Source organism: Aplidium turbinatum, chromosome 11, assembly GCF_918807975.1.
Source record: "Aplidium turbinatum chromosome 11, kaAplTurb1.1, whole genome shotgun sequence".
NCBI lineage: Eukaryota > Metazoa > Chordata > Ascidiacea > Aplousobranchia > Polyclinidae > Aplidium > Aplidium turbinatum.
The window spans coordinates 3,662,877-3,676,442 of record NC_137482.1 but is presented as its reverse complement, the minus strand read 5'-3'; the positions used below and the strand labels follow the sequence as shown (position 1 = coordinate 3,676,442).

General features: G+C 35.0%; 1 protein-coding gene across 1 annotated transcript; it reads right to left on the bottom strand.

Moving 5' to 3' along the window:
- Positions 1 to 3,564: 3,564 nt before the first annotated feature.
- Positions 3,565 to 11,336, bottom strand: LOC145779727 (uncharacterized). Its single transcript, XM_082591364.1, has 4 exons — positions 11,124 to 11,336; positions 7,507 to 7,614; positions 6,099 to 6,308; positions 3,565 to 4,011 (listed from the first exon to the last, which is right to left on the bottom strand). Exons 1-4 carry the CDS (start codon positions 11,334 to 11,336, stop codon positions 3,838 to 3,840), a joined length of 705 nt encoding a protein of 234 aa, XP_082447490.1. The 3' UTR covers positions 3,565 to 3,837.
- Positions 11,337 to 13,566: the final 2,230 nt, after the last annotated feature.

The window sequence follows — 13,566 nt, the reverse complement described above, 5'->3', positions numbered from 1 at the left end:
CAGTTACTCAACAAATCAATGTAGTATTGTTATTGATATGACGATATCTTATTTCATAGTTTTAATCAACGAAACAAAAAGTTAAAAATGTGAACTAAAATCTGATGCAAACATGCACTAACGAAATTGGTGGTAGATTGAACTTACAACTACGTTATGATATGGCATTGGGACATAGTCAAGCAGATTCATATAAATAAGGGAAGATTTTGTTGGTTTGAGAGGGGGGTACGGGCCTATGAGAGGGGGGTACGGAGGGTACGGCGTACCCTTGAGGGCCCAGGCCTGTGTTTGTTGGGGGCCCGAAATTGTGGTATAGTTTAGTTTAGTTAGTTATGTATAGTTTACGCGCAAAATTTTTTGGTTAAAACCATCTTCAACGACTGATTTCAAGCATAAAAGTTGTTATTCTTTAGTCCTGGGGGGCCCGTAATCTAGCAAAAGGGCCCAGAAAGGTAATTGAGTGCCTTTTGAGTAAATTAGGGGCCCAAAGTGGTAATTTAATGCTTTACGTGCAAAAATGTTCTGCTAAAAGCACCCTAAATTAAATCATAAGAGTTAGTTATTTTCCTGTCCTGGAAGGGGGAGTGGTACAGTGTAGCAAAAGCAGGTTTGAGAAAAACTCAGGCAAAAATCCCTGGTGTTTTTTTTGTGTTTTTCAAAAACTATTTGACAGAAGTAGTTTCACGCTTATTTCACTTCAAAATGAATTTCGGAGTTAGAGCAGGAGCCGGAGAGTACTTTCGGAGCAGGACCGGAGCCGGAGTCAAAAAAAGTTCTCTCGTTCACCTCTGCTAGTGCTGGGCATGTGGTGAATGCAAAAGTCAATGAAGAAAGTTTAGGATTGGTCAGATGATTAACTTGATTATGTTTTATTAAGATGTTATGTTTGAGCCTTGGTAGAGAGCTTGGCTTTGTACCAGATACATATAACACTCAGTAACGTTAATGGATTTAACATTAAATACACAAAAAAAAAACATGGAAAAACTACTAAATTCAACGTTTTCGACATGACATACCGGAAGTGTCCTCTTCAGAAATAAAGCTACATCTAAGAGAAATAAAAAAAATGAATTTAAAAATTTTACATTAAAGATGTACAATAAGCGACACCTCTCAACAGCAGTACAGCACCATCAATAACTGACACACGAATTCAATGCAGGATACAAAAATTGGCGAGGGTCAGATCACATGATATGCACAACACAAAATAATAGTTTTATTGCAGCCTGATACTATTATTGCGCACAGATGTCCAATTCTGCAGTAAAATGTTGTGTGATGTGCAATACGCCTAAGCAATCATCACACTTTTTGCCCAAGACAAAGGGGGCCCGGAGTGAGAGGGGGGCCCGGAATGACTCTTCGTACCCCTAGTGAAAACTTCTCTCAGAGGCCCTGTAGGTAGGTTAAGGCTACTTGATTTGAATTAGAAACTAGTTCCACTATATTTAATAGCTACAGACCTCAGCTGCATAAGGTAGCTTGCAATAACTTAGTCTGTGATTCAGTTGTTGAACTTTCCAAGTCCAGGGATATCTAAAGAAGGGGATACGAAGGCTTTTATTACGCCTGACAATAGAAGGGCTTTTGTTTATCGTAAATAATCTGTGTTTATCGTAAAATGACACTTGGCACCGATAGTAGTTTAATAAATCTTGTTATGATAATTTGCATTGCGCTATTAGAATCAGCCCTGGATATTCACAGCATGCTCATGGTTGCTTGTTAATTCAACTACTTATATACTTGCGTTACATCTAGCCTGCTGCAAAAGCTTTGTTGAAAAAAACAGCTTACTGATAACTTTTCAACTGTCTGTGTAAACAAGTATTCTTTAAATATGCTTTACGTAACATTTGATAACTGTCTTCTGTAGCTGAGTGTACCAGCTGCACTACAAAACTTTCTACGATTTTATAAAGAACTACATGTTTAAAGCACTAGAAACTACAGCCCTGGTAGTGTCATGAGAATAAGGTAATCGCTGTGAGCCTTCATATCCCCTTCTCTAGATATCCCTGTCCAAGTCCTTTTTGTTTTCTAGTTTAAGCCATTTGTTGCTTTTTATTGGTACCATATATGCCCTTTGCCCAGCGTATCACTTCACTAACCAGTAACCATGTTAACGTTTCATAGTGGGACGATTGTAGGCTTTATTATTCTATCTGTAATTTTGCTTTTTGCACTGATTTGGATAGGCCTATCCTCATCCAATAAAAAATACTTTATTGAACCAATCTTTTCCAAATTGACATGATTCTTTCGCCTTGTTAGCTCAGTGGGCGCCCGACTACTGCAAGACCACGCGTCGTTGGCTCGGCTCTCGGGGTATGCGCTTGAGCAACGCATTTCAGGACTGCCTTTCATTCAACGGAACCTAATGGATGGAATAATTTCCCGGCAACAAAATTTCAACAACAATCGGAAAAATTCACTCTGCCAATTTCAGTAACCAGATCTGCGTGAAAAGCCTCTGAAAGTATATGAAGCTACCAAGAATAACCTATCAAAGGCTTTGTCAGTCCGAGGATAAAGATTCAAACCATTCATCTTCACCGTTCTGGGTTTTAGGATGTTTCTTAGATAGTTAAATAATAATTTATTCATAAAAATAACAATGACTAAAGTGTGAAATGAACACATGAAAGATGCTCCAGTGGAGTACAGGTATCTAGAAAGCCAATAGCTTCTTTATGATACAACCCAGACATCACAATCCGTTATTTTACATTTACAACGTCAGCAGACGTTGAATCAATGCAAAAATAGCGGACTTTGATGTCTGAGAATGCTATATCTAATAAAAGTGCAAATAAATAACGGTAGAACACACTGTACCGAATGAATTAATGATTGGTGAAATCGTTAAATTAAAAATAAAGCTTTCAAGAGTTGTTGAATAATTGAGTAATTTATAGAATCAGGAACAACATTTAAATTAAAAAGCGCTTCACAACTAAATAATTAACTACAAAATCATTACAAAAATATTTCAATATAAAGAAGCAATGTAACAGCATGAACAAATCGTTCTCGGTAAACAACGAACGAGGGGAACAGAAAGTCCAGAAGTAAAAGTTTGGATTTTTCATCAGCTTTTGCTGTAATTTACTGTTGTGACACAGCAAATAAGAAAAACGATTTGCACAAAATACTCTAGTAGGAATAGAAACTTAACATTTTTATTTAAAAAAATGAGAGAAGAAGTAGGGTTAGGGTTACTATGAAAACCATGTTTCAATTTAGAGTATAGTCGACAGACAAGCCAATAAAAACATTTCAATTTTCTCAGACACTTTTAATACCCCTTCAAAACTGACACAGCTTACAATGGTTTGTTGTTTGACGTAATGATAATATTCACGATGGCATACAAACAACATATTGTTCAAAAACCTTTATTACAAGCTACAACACAATCAAAGTAAGTTTCAATGACAAATAAATTAAATTATGATGACATAATTTATTTTTAAGTGATGTTGTCACAGTAAAGATGCAAATACAAATCTTTATCAAACGCTTTGCCAGAATTGAAATTTTCATATTTGCTACAAAATTTTACTCAGCTAGCAGTTGAATAATTTACCTTTTTTACATCACCGAAACGTCGCCAGACTTTGAAGCAACGTAAAAAAGTCACCTTCTGCTAACGCTGTACATCACAAGGCAATAATCATTTAGCTTTGATATGGTGTCGTTTAAACAATTAAATAATCTCATGTATGCCCGTTTTCAATACAAAACAAATTGCACGATGGAAAACATATTTTTATAAATGTTTCGTGGTCATTTTTTCTAGCACTAATTTTTTCAAAATTTGTTTGTTTAGCTTCGGACTTCTAGAGGCGATTCACAAACTTTTGATTGCTGAACATAAGATGCCAGTTTTGCACGGGATTTCTTTTCACGTTTCAGTTCAGTTTTCAAAGTTTCGATTTGGGCGTGTGCCCGAACTCTTGCTTTCCGTTCTTCTATGAAATCTTCACGATAAATTTCCGCCTAGAGAAAAAGAACAGGTTAGTCTTAAAATAATTAATAATTTTTCATATTCATATTGAATGAAAACATTGCAGTCCAGTTAGCAAATCAATCATTTTTAATGCTGCTTCTACGTCTACAAACGCTAAATTAGTACAAAACATCAAATATTTTTTGCATTGCTTCAATGTCTGCAGACGTAGAATCAATCAATAAAAAACTTACTGATTTTCTTACTGCGAGGTTATACAACGTTTTTGTATTCTTGTCACAGTCGACTTTGATGTAATAAAGAGCCAGATTTAAACAGGCAGAGCAGTGTTGACATGAGATTCTAGGGCAGGATTACTCAACTAACGTTAACAAAGGTCCAATTTGACAAGTTGGATATTTTTAGCGGTCCGATGGATGAGTAATTTCACACGCAACCACGAAAGTTAAACTATCAGAACAGTACCAAACCTTTTTTTAGGTAAAATGTAACTCGACTTGGATTTGTGAGGAAGTGGTGGGGGTCTGGGGGACAAAGCATTTAAGGACTTTGGACTTGAGGCCGCAATGATTTTAGGGATTCGGAACCTGTTTAGAGGGCCCGAAACGGTAAAGAAAACGCCGCATATTTTCTATAGTGCATTTTAGTGCTGTCTTGTTTTGCGGCCCGAGATTGACAACAGTACCAGGCCTTGTAAGCATCTCAACGGCCCTGAACCGGCACCCCTGATCGTCATAATTTTACATCACATTAATCAACATAAAAGTCTATTATTACTTCACAAAAAGATCACTCGCCTGTTGCTGCGCTAAATCGAAATGTCTTCTTTGTATTATGATAATTACCGGTGTTATTTAACATAATTTACATGTCAATAGCCGGGGATTTTTGTTAAAATGTTCTTAAGCAAATTTTGAAGCACGGAGGATCTACGTATATTGATGTATGTTTCGAGATGACAAGTATTCATGACAATTTACATCTAGTGGCGTAAGCGCATTTATTATAAAATTGTTTGAGCCCAAAAAAGGAGTTTATTTTAAGAAAAAATGGTTTCTGTTGCTGCAAAATGCTTAGTCGCTTCTAGACCACGAGAGACGTCGTTTTTGAAATGCTATGCAGAACCATGCAATGTATTTATAGCGCTTGACAAAAATAGACGGTCACGTCTTTGTGCAAGTCTGAAAGCAACATTTCGCTTTGTTCTATTCCTGTATCAAAACAAGGACCAACAACCACTAGGAAAACTCTAGCTCAAGATGTTGACTTCAAAGTTACAAAAAACATCAAGTTTCTGTAATAACCACAATCAAACCTAAGTTTCACAATTTTACGTTAGATTTCTAAACTTATCTTTATGTATGTAGCTTATTATACAGGGACGTAGTCACGGGAAAAAAGGTAATTCACACCTCCTCCCGAAATATTTTGAATGAACATTTCACTTTCCGTTACAGCATCATTTGACAGAATTTTACCATGAATTATGTTGAAAGTACTCTCAGAATGCGCAATTTTAATTTATCTTTTTTAAAAATTTCTGGGGAAAGCCCCCCCCAGATCCCTTCTGGGTACTTTGCTTTCGCCGATTCGTTATCGGGCTCATTGACATGCGCAATAATACTGACTTGTCACCCCAGCCCCCTTCGAAATTTTTGGCTGGCTGCGCCCCTGCTTATGTAATATTTTTGTGTATATTAACGTAAAACAGAGAAAGTTTCTATCGAAAAACGTGCCATCGAACCTATTTTGTCCCGGCTCCTTTTCTGACAGGAATTTTTGGGTACAATTCTGCTCACAGCTAAGATGGTCGTTTTCTCTTAGAAACGAGTATAATATATTAAATTAAAGCGATGGGAGTCATCATTGTCATTATTATCTATAAAGTTCTCTTAGCATAACGTTGAGAAAGTAATTTGTCATTGCTTTCATTCTGTTGAGGTGCTTTGGTGCTTTTTCTTTTAGATGGCATTTAACTTACCAAGAGCCTGTTAGAACTACTCAACTACTTATCCACCATTGATCATCCGTACATATTGGGGTTCAATAATTCGTTCGTATTTAACGATAGATTATTATCGGAATTAAAATTAAAAAGAAGGCCTCAAGAATTTACTTGGTGTGAAAGCAGCTTCAGTTGGTCGCATGACTCAGCAGCTAGGTTGATAAGTGAAGTCTTATCACAGTTTTTGTCTTCTTTTGCTTTTAAGCGATCTTTTTCTTCTTTTACTTTTTCCATATTTTCTTCTAAGGTTTTCACTGTTTTTTGATGTCCTTCTTGCATCATTTGAAATTGGACAGCCCAAGAGCGATTGGCTGCGAGTAACTATAGCAACAAAATGTCATGAAACGAAATTTCATAAAAATATGTTCTTGAGTTTGTTAATTAAAAGCGAATTAATAATTAGTTAAAATACACTTAAAATATGGAGTAAACAACTTAAAATAAAGTTGGTTTTTAATGCCTTGGCTAAAGCTTTCATGCACTTCAGCCCAAATATAATAAAAATTCAGCAGAGATGAGTGACAAACGCCTAATACAAAATAATTTATGTCATCAGACAGTTTGATTAAAATCTTATCAGTTGAGCTTTAGAGTGTCCATATTGAAAGTAAATTTCAAATTTAACAAATCAAACGCATAAATGCTTTCAATACGTTGTTTAACGAAGACTAATTTTAGAGAAAATAATAAGCTCGAGTTCTTCAAAAGCGATAACGATATCGCCCACTTTAAACCCTCGAATATCTTTCTACGTATAATTAATTGAATCGTAGATTCATAATGATTTTATTGCACTATTTCGTCGCAGTTTGAGCAATTCTGAGAAGCCACTAAAGAAGCTGCTTTGGCTGGTCTTGCGGTCGGTTTCTATTATTAGAAGATCATTTGTTTATTATTTTTGTAAATTCCTCAACCACTATTCGGCTAAGTAGCCTGTAGGAGGTTTAAAATGACGTCGGTTTGACACTTATCTAGAACTTGCGGCTTGGCAAAACACTGTCCTTGAAAGAGGACACTCCGGAGAGCAATCATCCCCACAATGTTGTCTTACCCCTTAAAAAGGAATATGTTTGTAATACTTTTATAACGCTTTTAATAACATTGAATAACATGTTAAATGATGTTTCATAAATGTTTGGCTGCATTCAGTAGCTATATTTTTAAACAAACCCTTTTTTTCAAACATTAAGTATTTGTCCCCAAGTGTTTTTGCCCCTCAAAATTTTATTTCCAGCCACATTATTGTCATGCAGGAAAGGACTTCGCAAAAATCATGTTACTCGTAAGTTTAAGATTTTTAATTTTGAAAAATATTTGATCAAGCTCTCGGCAGAATTGGCACAAAGGTGACAATTGACTGATTGGTTTGACACAGTTTTAAAAAAAGTGATAAAATTTTCAAATTTCCACTCGGAGTGCCACAGACAGTTGAAGTGCGAAATATTTCTTTGTTTGTGTATTGCAAGACTCTATGTTGCGTCTGGTAAAAACAAGCCTTATTCTTGATTGCCCTACTTACTTCTGAGCGTTCGTTCTCGAGCTGAAGCATCCTAGAAAGCAGTTTGTCGACGATCCGTTGCGTGATCATGCAATCCGGTCCGCAGTTTTGTAAAAGTTTTTGGGAATCCTGGAACGAAAGTTGAGTTTATTCAACGCTCTCTGTCTATTTTTATCGCGTTACCATTGTCATAAGAATGCTTTTAAAGCAGGCACCAGAAAGTACTTAATAAACTGCACCATATTAAACAATATTCAAGGACCTACTTTTAATAAAGACACTTTCATATGCTGATGAAGCTACTCGGTCTATAAGCTTCTATAAAACTGATGGCATTTGGCTCGTGCATATGTAAATTAGAATAATATTAAACTGTATCGGAGTATCAGAAAAACATATTTGCTACAACGGAGACTCGGTCAAGATTTGTTTTAAAAATCAATTAACGACACAAGACAAATAGGCTACACCTACTAGTCATTTCAAACTTGAAACAATGCGCCAAGGTTTTTGCCATTTTTGAAGATTAATTGCTGTAGGTTATTCTAATTACACTGATAGGAACACAAGTTAATAGCTTGCATTATAAAGTGAAGAAAACGAACTTACAGTTTTTGACCTATGTGCATAAAGAAACAGAACAGGTACTGCCGACGAAAATAACACTTAATAACAAGTATCAGCTTAAATCTACTATAGTTTTCGATATGAACCTGCCTACCTGGTATACAGAAATGAACACAACGGCTTTTTTTAAACCACTGTAATTGTGTTTATCTTTACACTTAGATCATAATTAGGTACTAGCCATGAAACAATCCAAAACTGTCTAACAGAAGAATCGGTAAAAACTCGTGGAAGTTATTCGCACGCGATGGTTTCGATACCCTCATCTGTGTCGTGCCGGACAGACCTATGCGTGACAAATGTGAAGTACCTTCAAAGGTTGCCTGTAATTGCATCACTGAAACTGCAATGAGGAATTCTACACTTCCATCAACACAGGGCCAAAAGCCAAAGATTTTTTAACTTTTTTTCGCTTCGACACTTTGCAACAAATTAATCAACAGAAAAGTTGTTAATGTTGGAAAGTTGTCTTTAATGGTGGAATGGTTTGTATTTTTTTTTTTTTTTAATAAACTGTGATTTGCACGAAGTTGTTACGAAACGTTTCGTAAATAACTGACGTCACTTTGCGAATTCAAAATAGCACCGTCATTGCTTGAAAGATTTAATAAAGATATTTTAATTTTGAAATGTCAAATGTTTGCTCATCAAAATTTTTGTTGTGTTGCTACAGTAGCCCATGAGATTTGAACATGTTGTGTATGTAAAAGAATACATTTAAGACTTCTTTAAAAATAGGCTTTTGAATGAGCGTGGTAGGCCTAGCCCTAGGCCTATGAGAAAAATACACAAGTAATCGCCCGAGACCCTGACTATTTTTATAATAGTCACTTTTATAATATAATATTTGCTATATTTAATAGTATAATTACTTTTTAATCAGTAAATATCTTTCAATTTAACATAAAATTTTATGTCACTAAATGCTACTATATGTAATGGCTCAGAAAATGTTTTGCAAACTAATTTGTTTTCATTTTGAGTCAAAAAATTCATTTAAATTTTAAAACGCTATTTTATTTATAAAACCCCACAAATTTTAAATAGTTTCATAAAAACATTTCAATTTTTCCAGGTATGCATAAAAAACTTCTTTTGTGAAAAAGTATTAACGTAAGTTATTTGAGTAGGCCTCCAGTCGTTTAACTGATGCTCTTTACGTGCATCCGTAAGTCATTAGCAGGGCCGGATTTAGCTGATGGGGGGCCCGGGGCACTTTTAGATCGGGGGGCCCCCTGCAAAAAAATTTTTCGCGCTTACGCGCGAAAAACCATCTCTACGTATACAGTAGCATCAGTCCAGTACTGCACAGCATTTTGCAGAAACTTTAAAGGCCAAAAGGAAAAAAATACCACAAAATCACCTTTTTTTCCATATAGGGGGCCCTTCAAAAGTCGGGGGGCCCGGGGCAACTGCCCCCTCTGCCCCCCCCTAAATCCGGGCCTGGTCATTAGAAGAGTAGGCCTATACATTTTCTTAATGCTAGGTGCGAGTTGTGAGCTGAGTAACAGTTTCAAATTATATCAAGAAAGAACTAGCCACTCAGCAGAAAAATAAACTTCTGTTGTCACATGATGCGGACGAAATTTAACACACGAATGTTGGTCACAGCGGTAAACCATAATCTCTTCTTGGGAAAATTTTAACATAAAGTTCCCGAATCCGTTCGTCTGTATATAATGACCGAAGAAACACACACTTGAACTTCTTTTCAAACAGTGTATTTCTGTAAAATTAGCCCACGGCTACCGAAAACGAGGGGGTGCAACGCCTTACACCACTGAAAAACTGTCACTACAGAACAGATTACTTGGATAAAAGACGGAACCTTTGTCCAGCTAGCAAGCACTAAGCCAACAGTTAAATGTGCGGCCAACTTTCAAACAATCATTTTACGAATGACCAGAATAGATAGCAATATCTCAAATTCACGTATGCAGTACTGTGACGCAATAATGAAAGACAATTATGAAGTCATTCCAACAGGTGTTTAAAGCTGATGTAATATTTCCTGTTTAAACATGCCCAAACAGGCCCAAACAGGTTTGACACAATTCTTATGAACGCTGGTGCAATTTTGGCTCATGTTTTAGGAATTTCCATGACGTAATATTCAGTAGACTTGAACGGTTTTTATATGACGTTTGATTTGGTGAAAATTGTCGGGAACAAATGTGTCCATCAGTAACAGTTTGTTAATTTATTTGCAATAACGGTTACAGCTGATTTCGAACAGAAAACAATTCACAAGAAGAACCAATAGTTGTGTGGTAGATTGTGACATACAACACCCCCAATTGGTGTTGCATTTACGCACCACAAATATCATAAAAACAATTTTACGCTAATAAACAATACGAAAATAGCCAAACAATTAACAATTACATCTGCTCATTCTCAGAATTTGTTGTTGCATGCTCACAAAATTACATCTTATTCGCAGACCTATATGACATTGTGATAATAAGCGACGCTTTTTCACCCTAAAGAAATATAACAAGAAAACAAATCAATAGCTTTTTTTCCCTAAAGTCTGAACCTTAATTCATTTGTCCAGGCAAACACTCACAATAGTATTTTAATAAAATTTAAAATTTAATTTATGTCGTGGAACCGGTTTTCGTTCATTAGAACTCTTCAGCACAACTGGATCGAAACAAAATTACTTGAAACAAAAATTAACCTACAAAATAAAAGAAAGGAGAAAATTTATTTTGTAGGCTAATTTTTGTTTCAAGTAATTTTGTTTCGATCCAGTTGTGCTGAAGAGTTCTAATGAACGAGAACCGGTTCCACGACATAAATTAAATTTTAAATTTTATTAAAATACTATTGTGAGTGTTTGCCTGGACAAATGAATTAAGGTTCAGACTTTAGGGAAAAAAAGCTATTGATTTGTTTTCTTAGTGATTGCTTTCTGTAGTAGGTAGATCGCCCATTTGAGGAAGTATCACCTTTTCTAGTTAGTTCTTCCCACTAAAGAAATATATTTAAAAAATTAATCAACTCACTTTGCCTTTGGAAGCAGTGGAGAGGCAACAGGATCGACTTGGTTGACACTTAGAGCTTCTTGAATTCCAGTCTTCTTTTAGAGACGAAGGCAATGACGAAGACATTTGGGTTTCAGAAACCACATCGGGAAAAATATCGTCTGTTCTTGCTAAACTTGTACAAGAACTTGACTTTCTTGCACTTAGAAAACTCATCTCTTGCTCAAAATTCATTTCAAAGCAGCTGTCGTGTTTTTATTTTGACTGTAGTGTAGTCGTTTATAACCGTACACTGCTTGACTGCGACACATTAAATATTATAAATAGGCAGTCTAGTTCCTTTTTTCTTTGTTACGTAATAGTCTGTTTTCTACTGCACCACTTGCAGCACAAGGCTATTTACATATTGTGTTACGTAAGGGTATTTCATTAATAATTCCCTGGGAATTTAAATATTTCAAATTTTTATAAAATTAAAAAAAATACTGTGAAAAACTTTGAACAATGATAGCTCAGTGCTGATCTAAAATTTAAATTTGTGAAAGCAAAAGCAGAACTCAAGAAATTTTACAATCAGTAAAAGCTATTTTTTATGCCTATCGCAGCAAAATGCTAATTAATCATTTTGTTCATGTTTACATTACTATGGAAAACCGCAACTACTCCAGATTACTCCAAATATAAATCTGGTTATAAACAATTTTTAAAGGGACAAAAGTTTTAACACAACTTTTTCAACCTTCACTTGTAGGCTACGTGAATTAGAAAAATGTTGGAAAGTTCTTAATTTTTTTCTGTAAACGCATAAATCTATAATGTCTGAAGTAGAAGGAATAAGAAAGCTGGTGCCTGTTGACGTACTCTAACTGAAAGAAAAAACGTCACAATAAAAAAAACGTTGGAATTTTTCATCATCACCGGTGGCATCAGGCTTTACATGTTATCGTTGCGGTCGCTCCTACAGTAGTATAAGAAGGATTAAAAATGACGTGATTTTTATACTGTTATCTTCGTTCCGAAGTAGGCTACTGCCGTATAGCTAAAATTTATACTGATATAAAAATGATTCATTAATCAAAACAGCTTAAAGAATTCGTTCTTTTTCAATGAATTTCATCAAGAAAAAATTTTCAACTCAAAAAAAAGTGATTGATTTTGGTTGCAATAATTCAATGTGCCTACACATTATTTTCAATTAATTAAAATAAAAAGAGCTGAAACTTCAACGTTAGGAATTGTCTTAAACTTTCTAGGTTGTCCGGAAAAACTTTGCAATTTTTTTAAAGGCGAAATCGAGGTAGCCTAAATAAAAAATTATAAATTATTGTTAAGGAATCAGTCAAAGGTTTAACCACAGAACAAAAACAAAGAAAATTTCAACTATTAGCCTACTGATAGTTTCACTAGATTTCAACCTCATTTGGTAAATTTGCTGTGTGAACAAGATTTTTAAAACACACGACTGCTTATCTTACGCAAAAACGTTAATCGGTCTATGAAATCGGTATAAACCTACCTGGCTTTGGAGTTACGCTACTGGATACAGATAGAATTATTATTTTGGAAACTATCTATCTATTCTATGGGGTTAAACCGCCCTAAAAATTTCATCAACCTCGGAACAAAGCAAAGTTCATTGTACAAGAAAGTACAGTAGGAAGGGTATTATTGTTTGTAACACAAGGTCCTCTTTCTAACAGTCTCATCGGCTTCGTGTCTTCTTGTTAGTGTAACTACTGCAAAACATAGACTAGGACAGGTCTATACAAATAGTAGCTGTGGTGCATTACAGTTCACTGTTAAAAAACAAAAATGGTAATAGCAAAACTTACATTTGCATTGAAAAGCACACTTTAGGAATGCCATTCGACATTTTTTAGAATTTTTTTCATTCATTTAACTCTTTTGCGCCCAGCATCATTTTAAAATGATTTGCAGCTTAATGCGAAACGCCCAGCATCATTTTTAAATGATTTGAGGTTTAACATAAAACGCCCAGCATCATTTTAAAATGATGCTGTTTGATGCGTGATATAAAACTTAGCAGAATAATCTATAAATTTACTGGTCCCTTGTAAAATGCTTATTTTATTGATATTCTTGCGTTTTAAAAAAAAATTTTGCTCAAATTTGACAAAGTGTGGTTACTTTAGCCAACAGTTAAAAGAAAAGTATGTAGGCTACTAAAGGAACAAGGCATGTTTGATTTTTCCTTGACTCTTCATATCATTAGGAAGTCCACTGAAAAAAAAATCTTTTTAGGTTCTACAGAAAAGGTGGGAGTATTTTTTTTGTAAGATGCTTCATTTTCACAAAATTTTTAACAAAAAAAAAGTTAAAAAAGTACACATTTTGAAAATACTGCATCTTCAAATATGTTGTATTAGGAAAGTAGGTTCTAACATTTATAGTCAGAACTTGAAATTATCTCTCCAATGAGATATTTCACGTCAAAATACACAAT

Bases quoted from the DNA above. Each gene is read 5' to 3' on its own strand.
- LOC145779727 (XM_082591364.1), bottom strand. From the start codon at position 11,336: ATGAATTTTGAGCAAGAGATGAGTTTTCTAAGTGCAAGAAAGTCAAGT. The intron at 6,309-7,506 runs GTAAGTAGGGCA...TTGTTGCTATAG, and splicing joins TCGAGAACGAACGCTCAGAA to TTACTCGCAGCCAATCGCTC. The intron at 4,012-6,098 runs GTAAATTCTTGA...CTTTTTCTCTAG, and splicing joins TGAAGCTGCTTTCACACCAA to GCGGAAATTTATCGTGAAGA.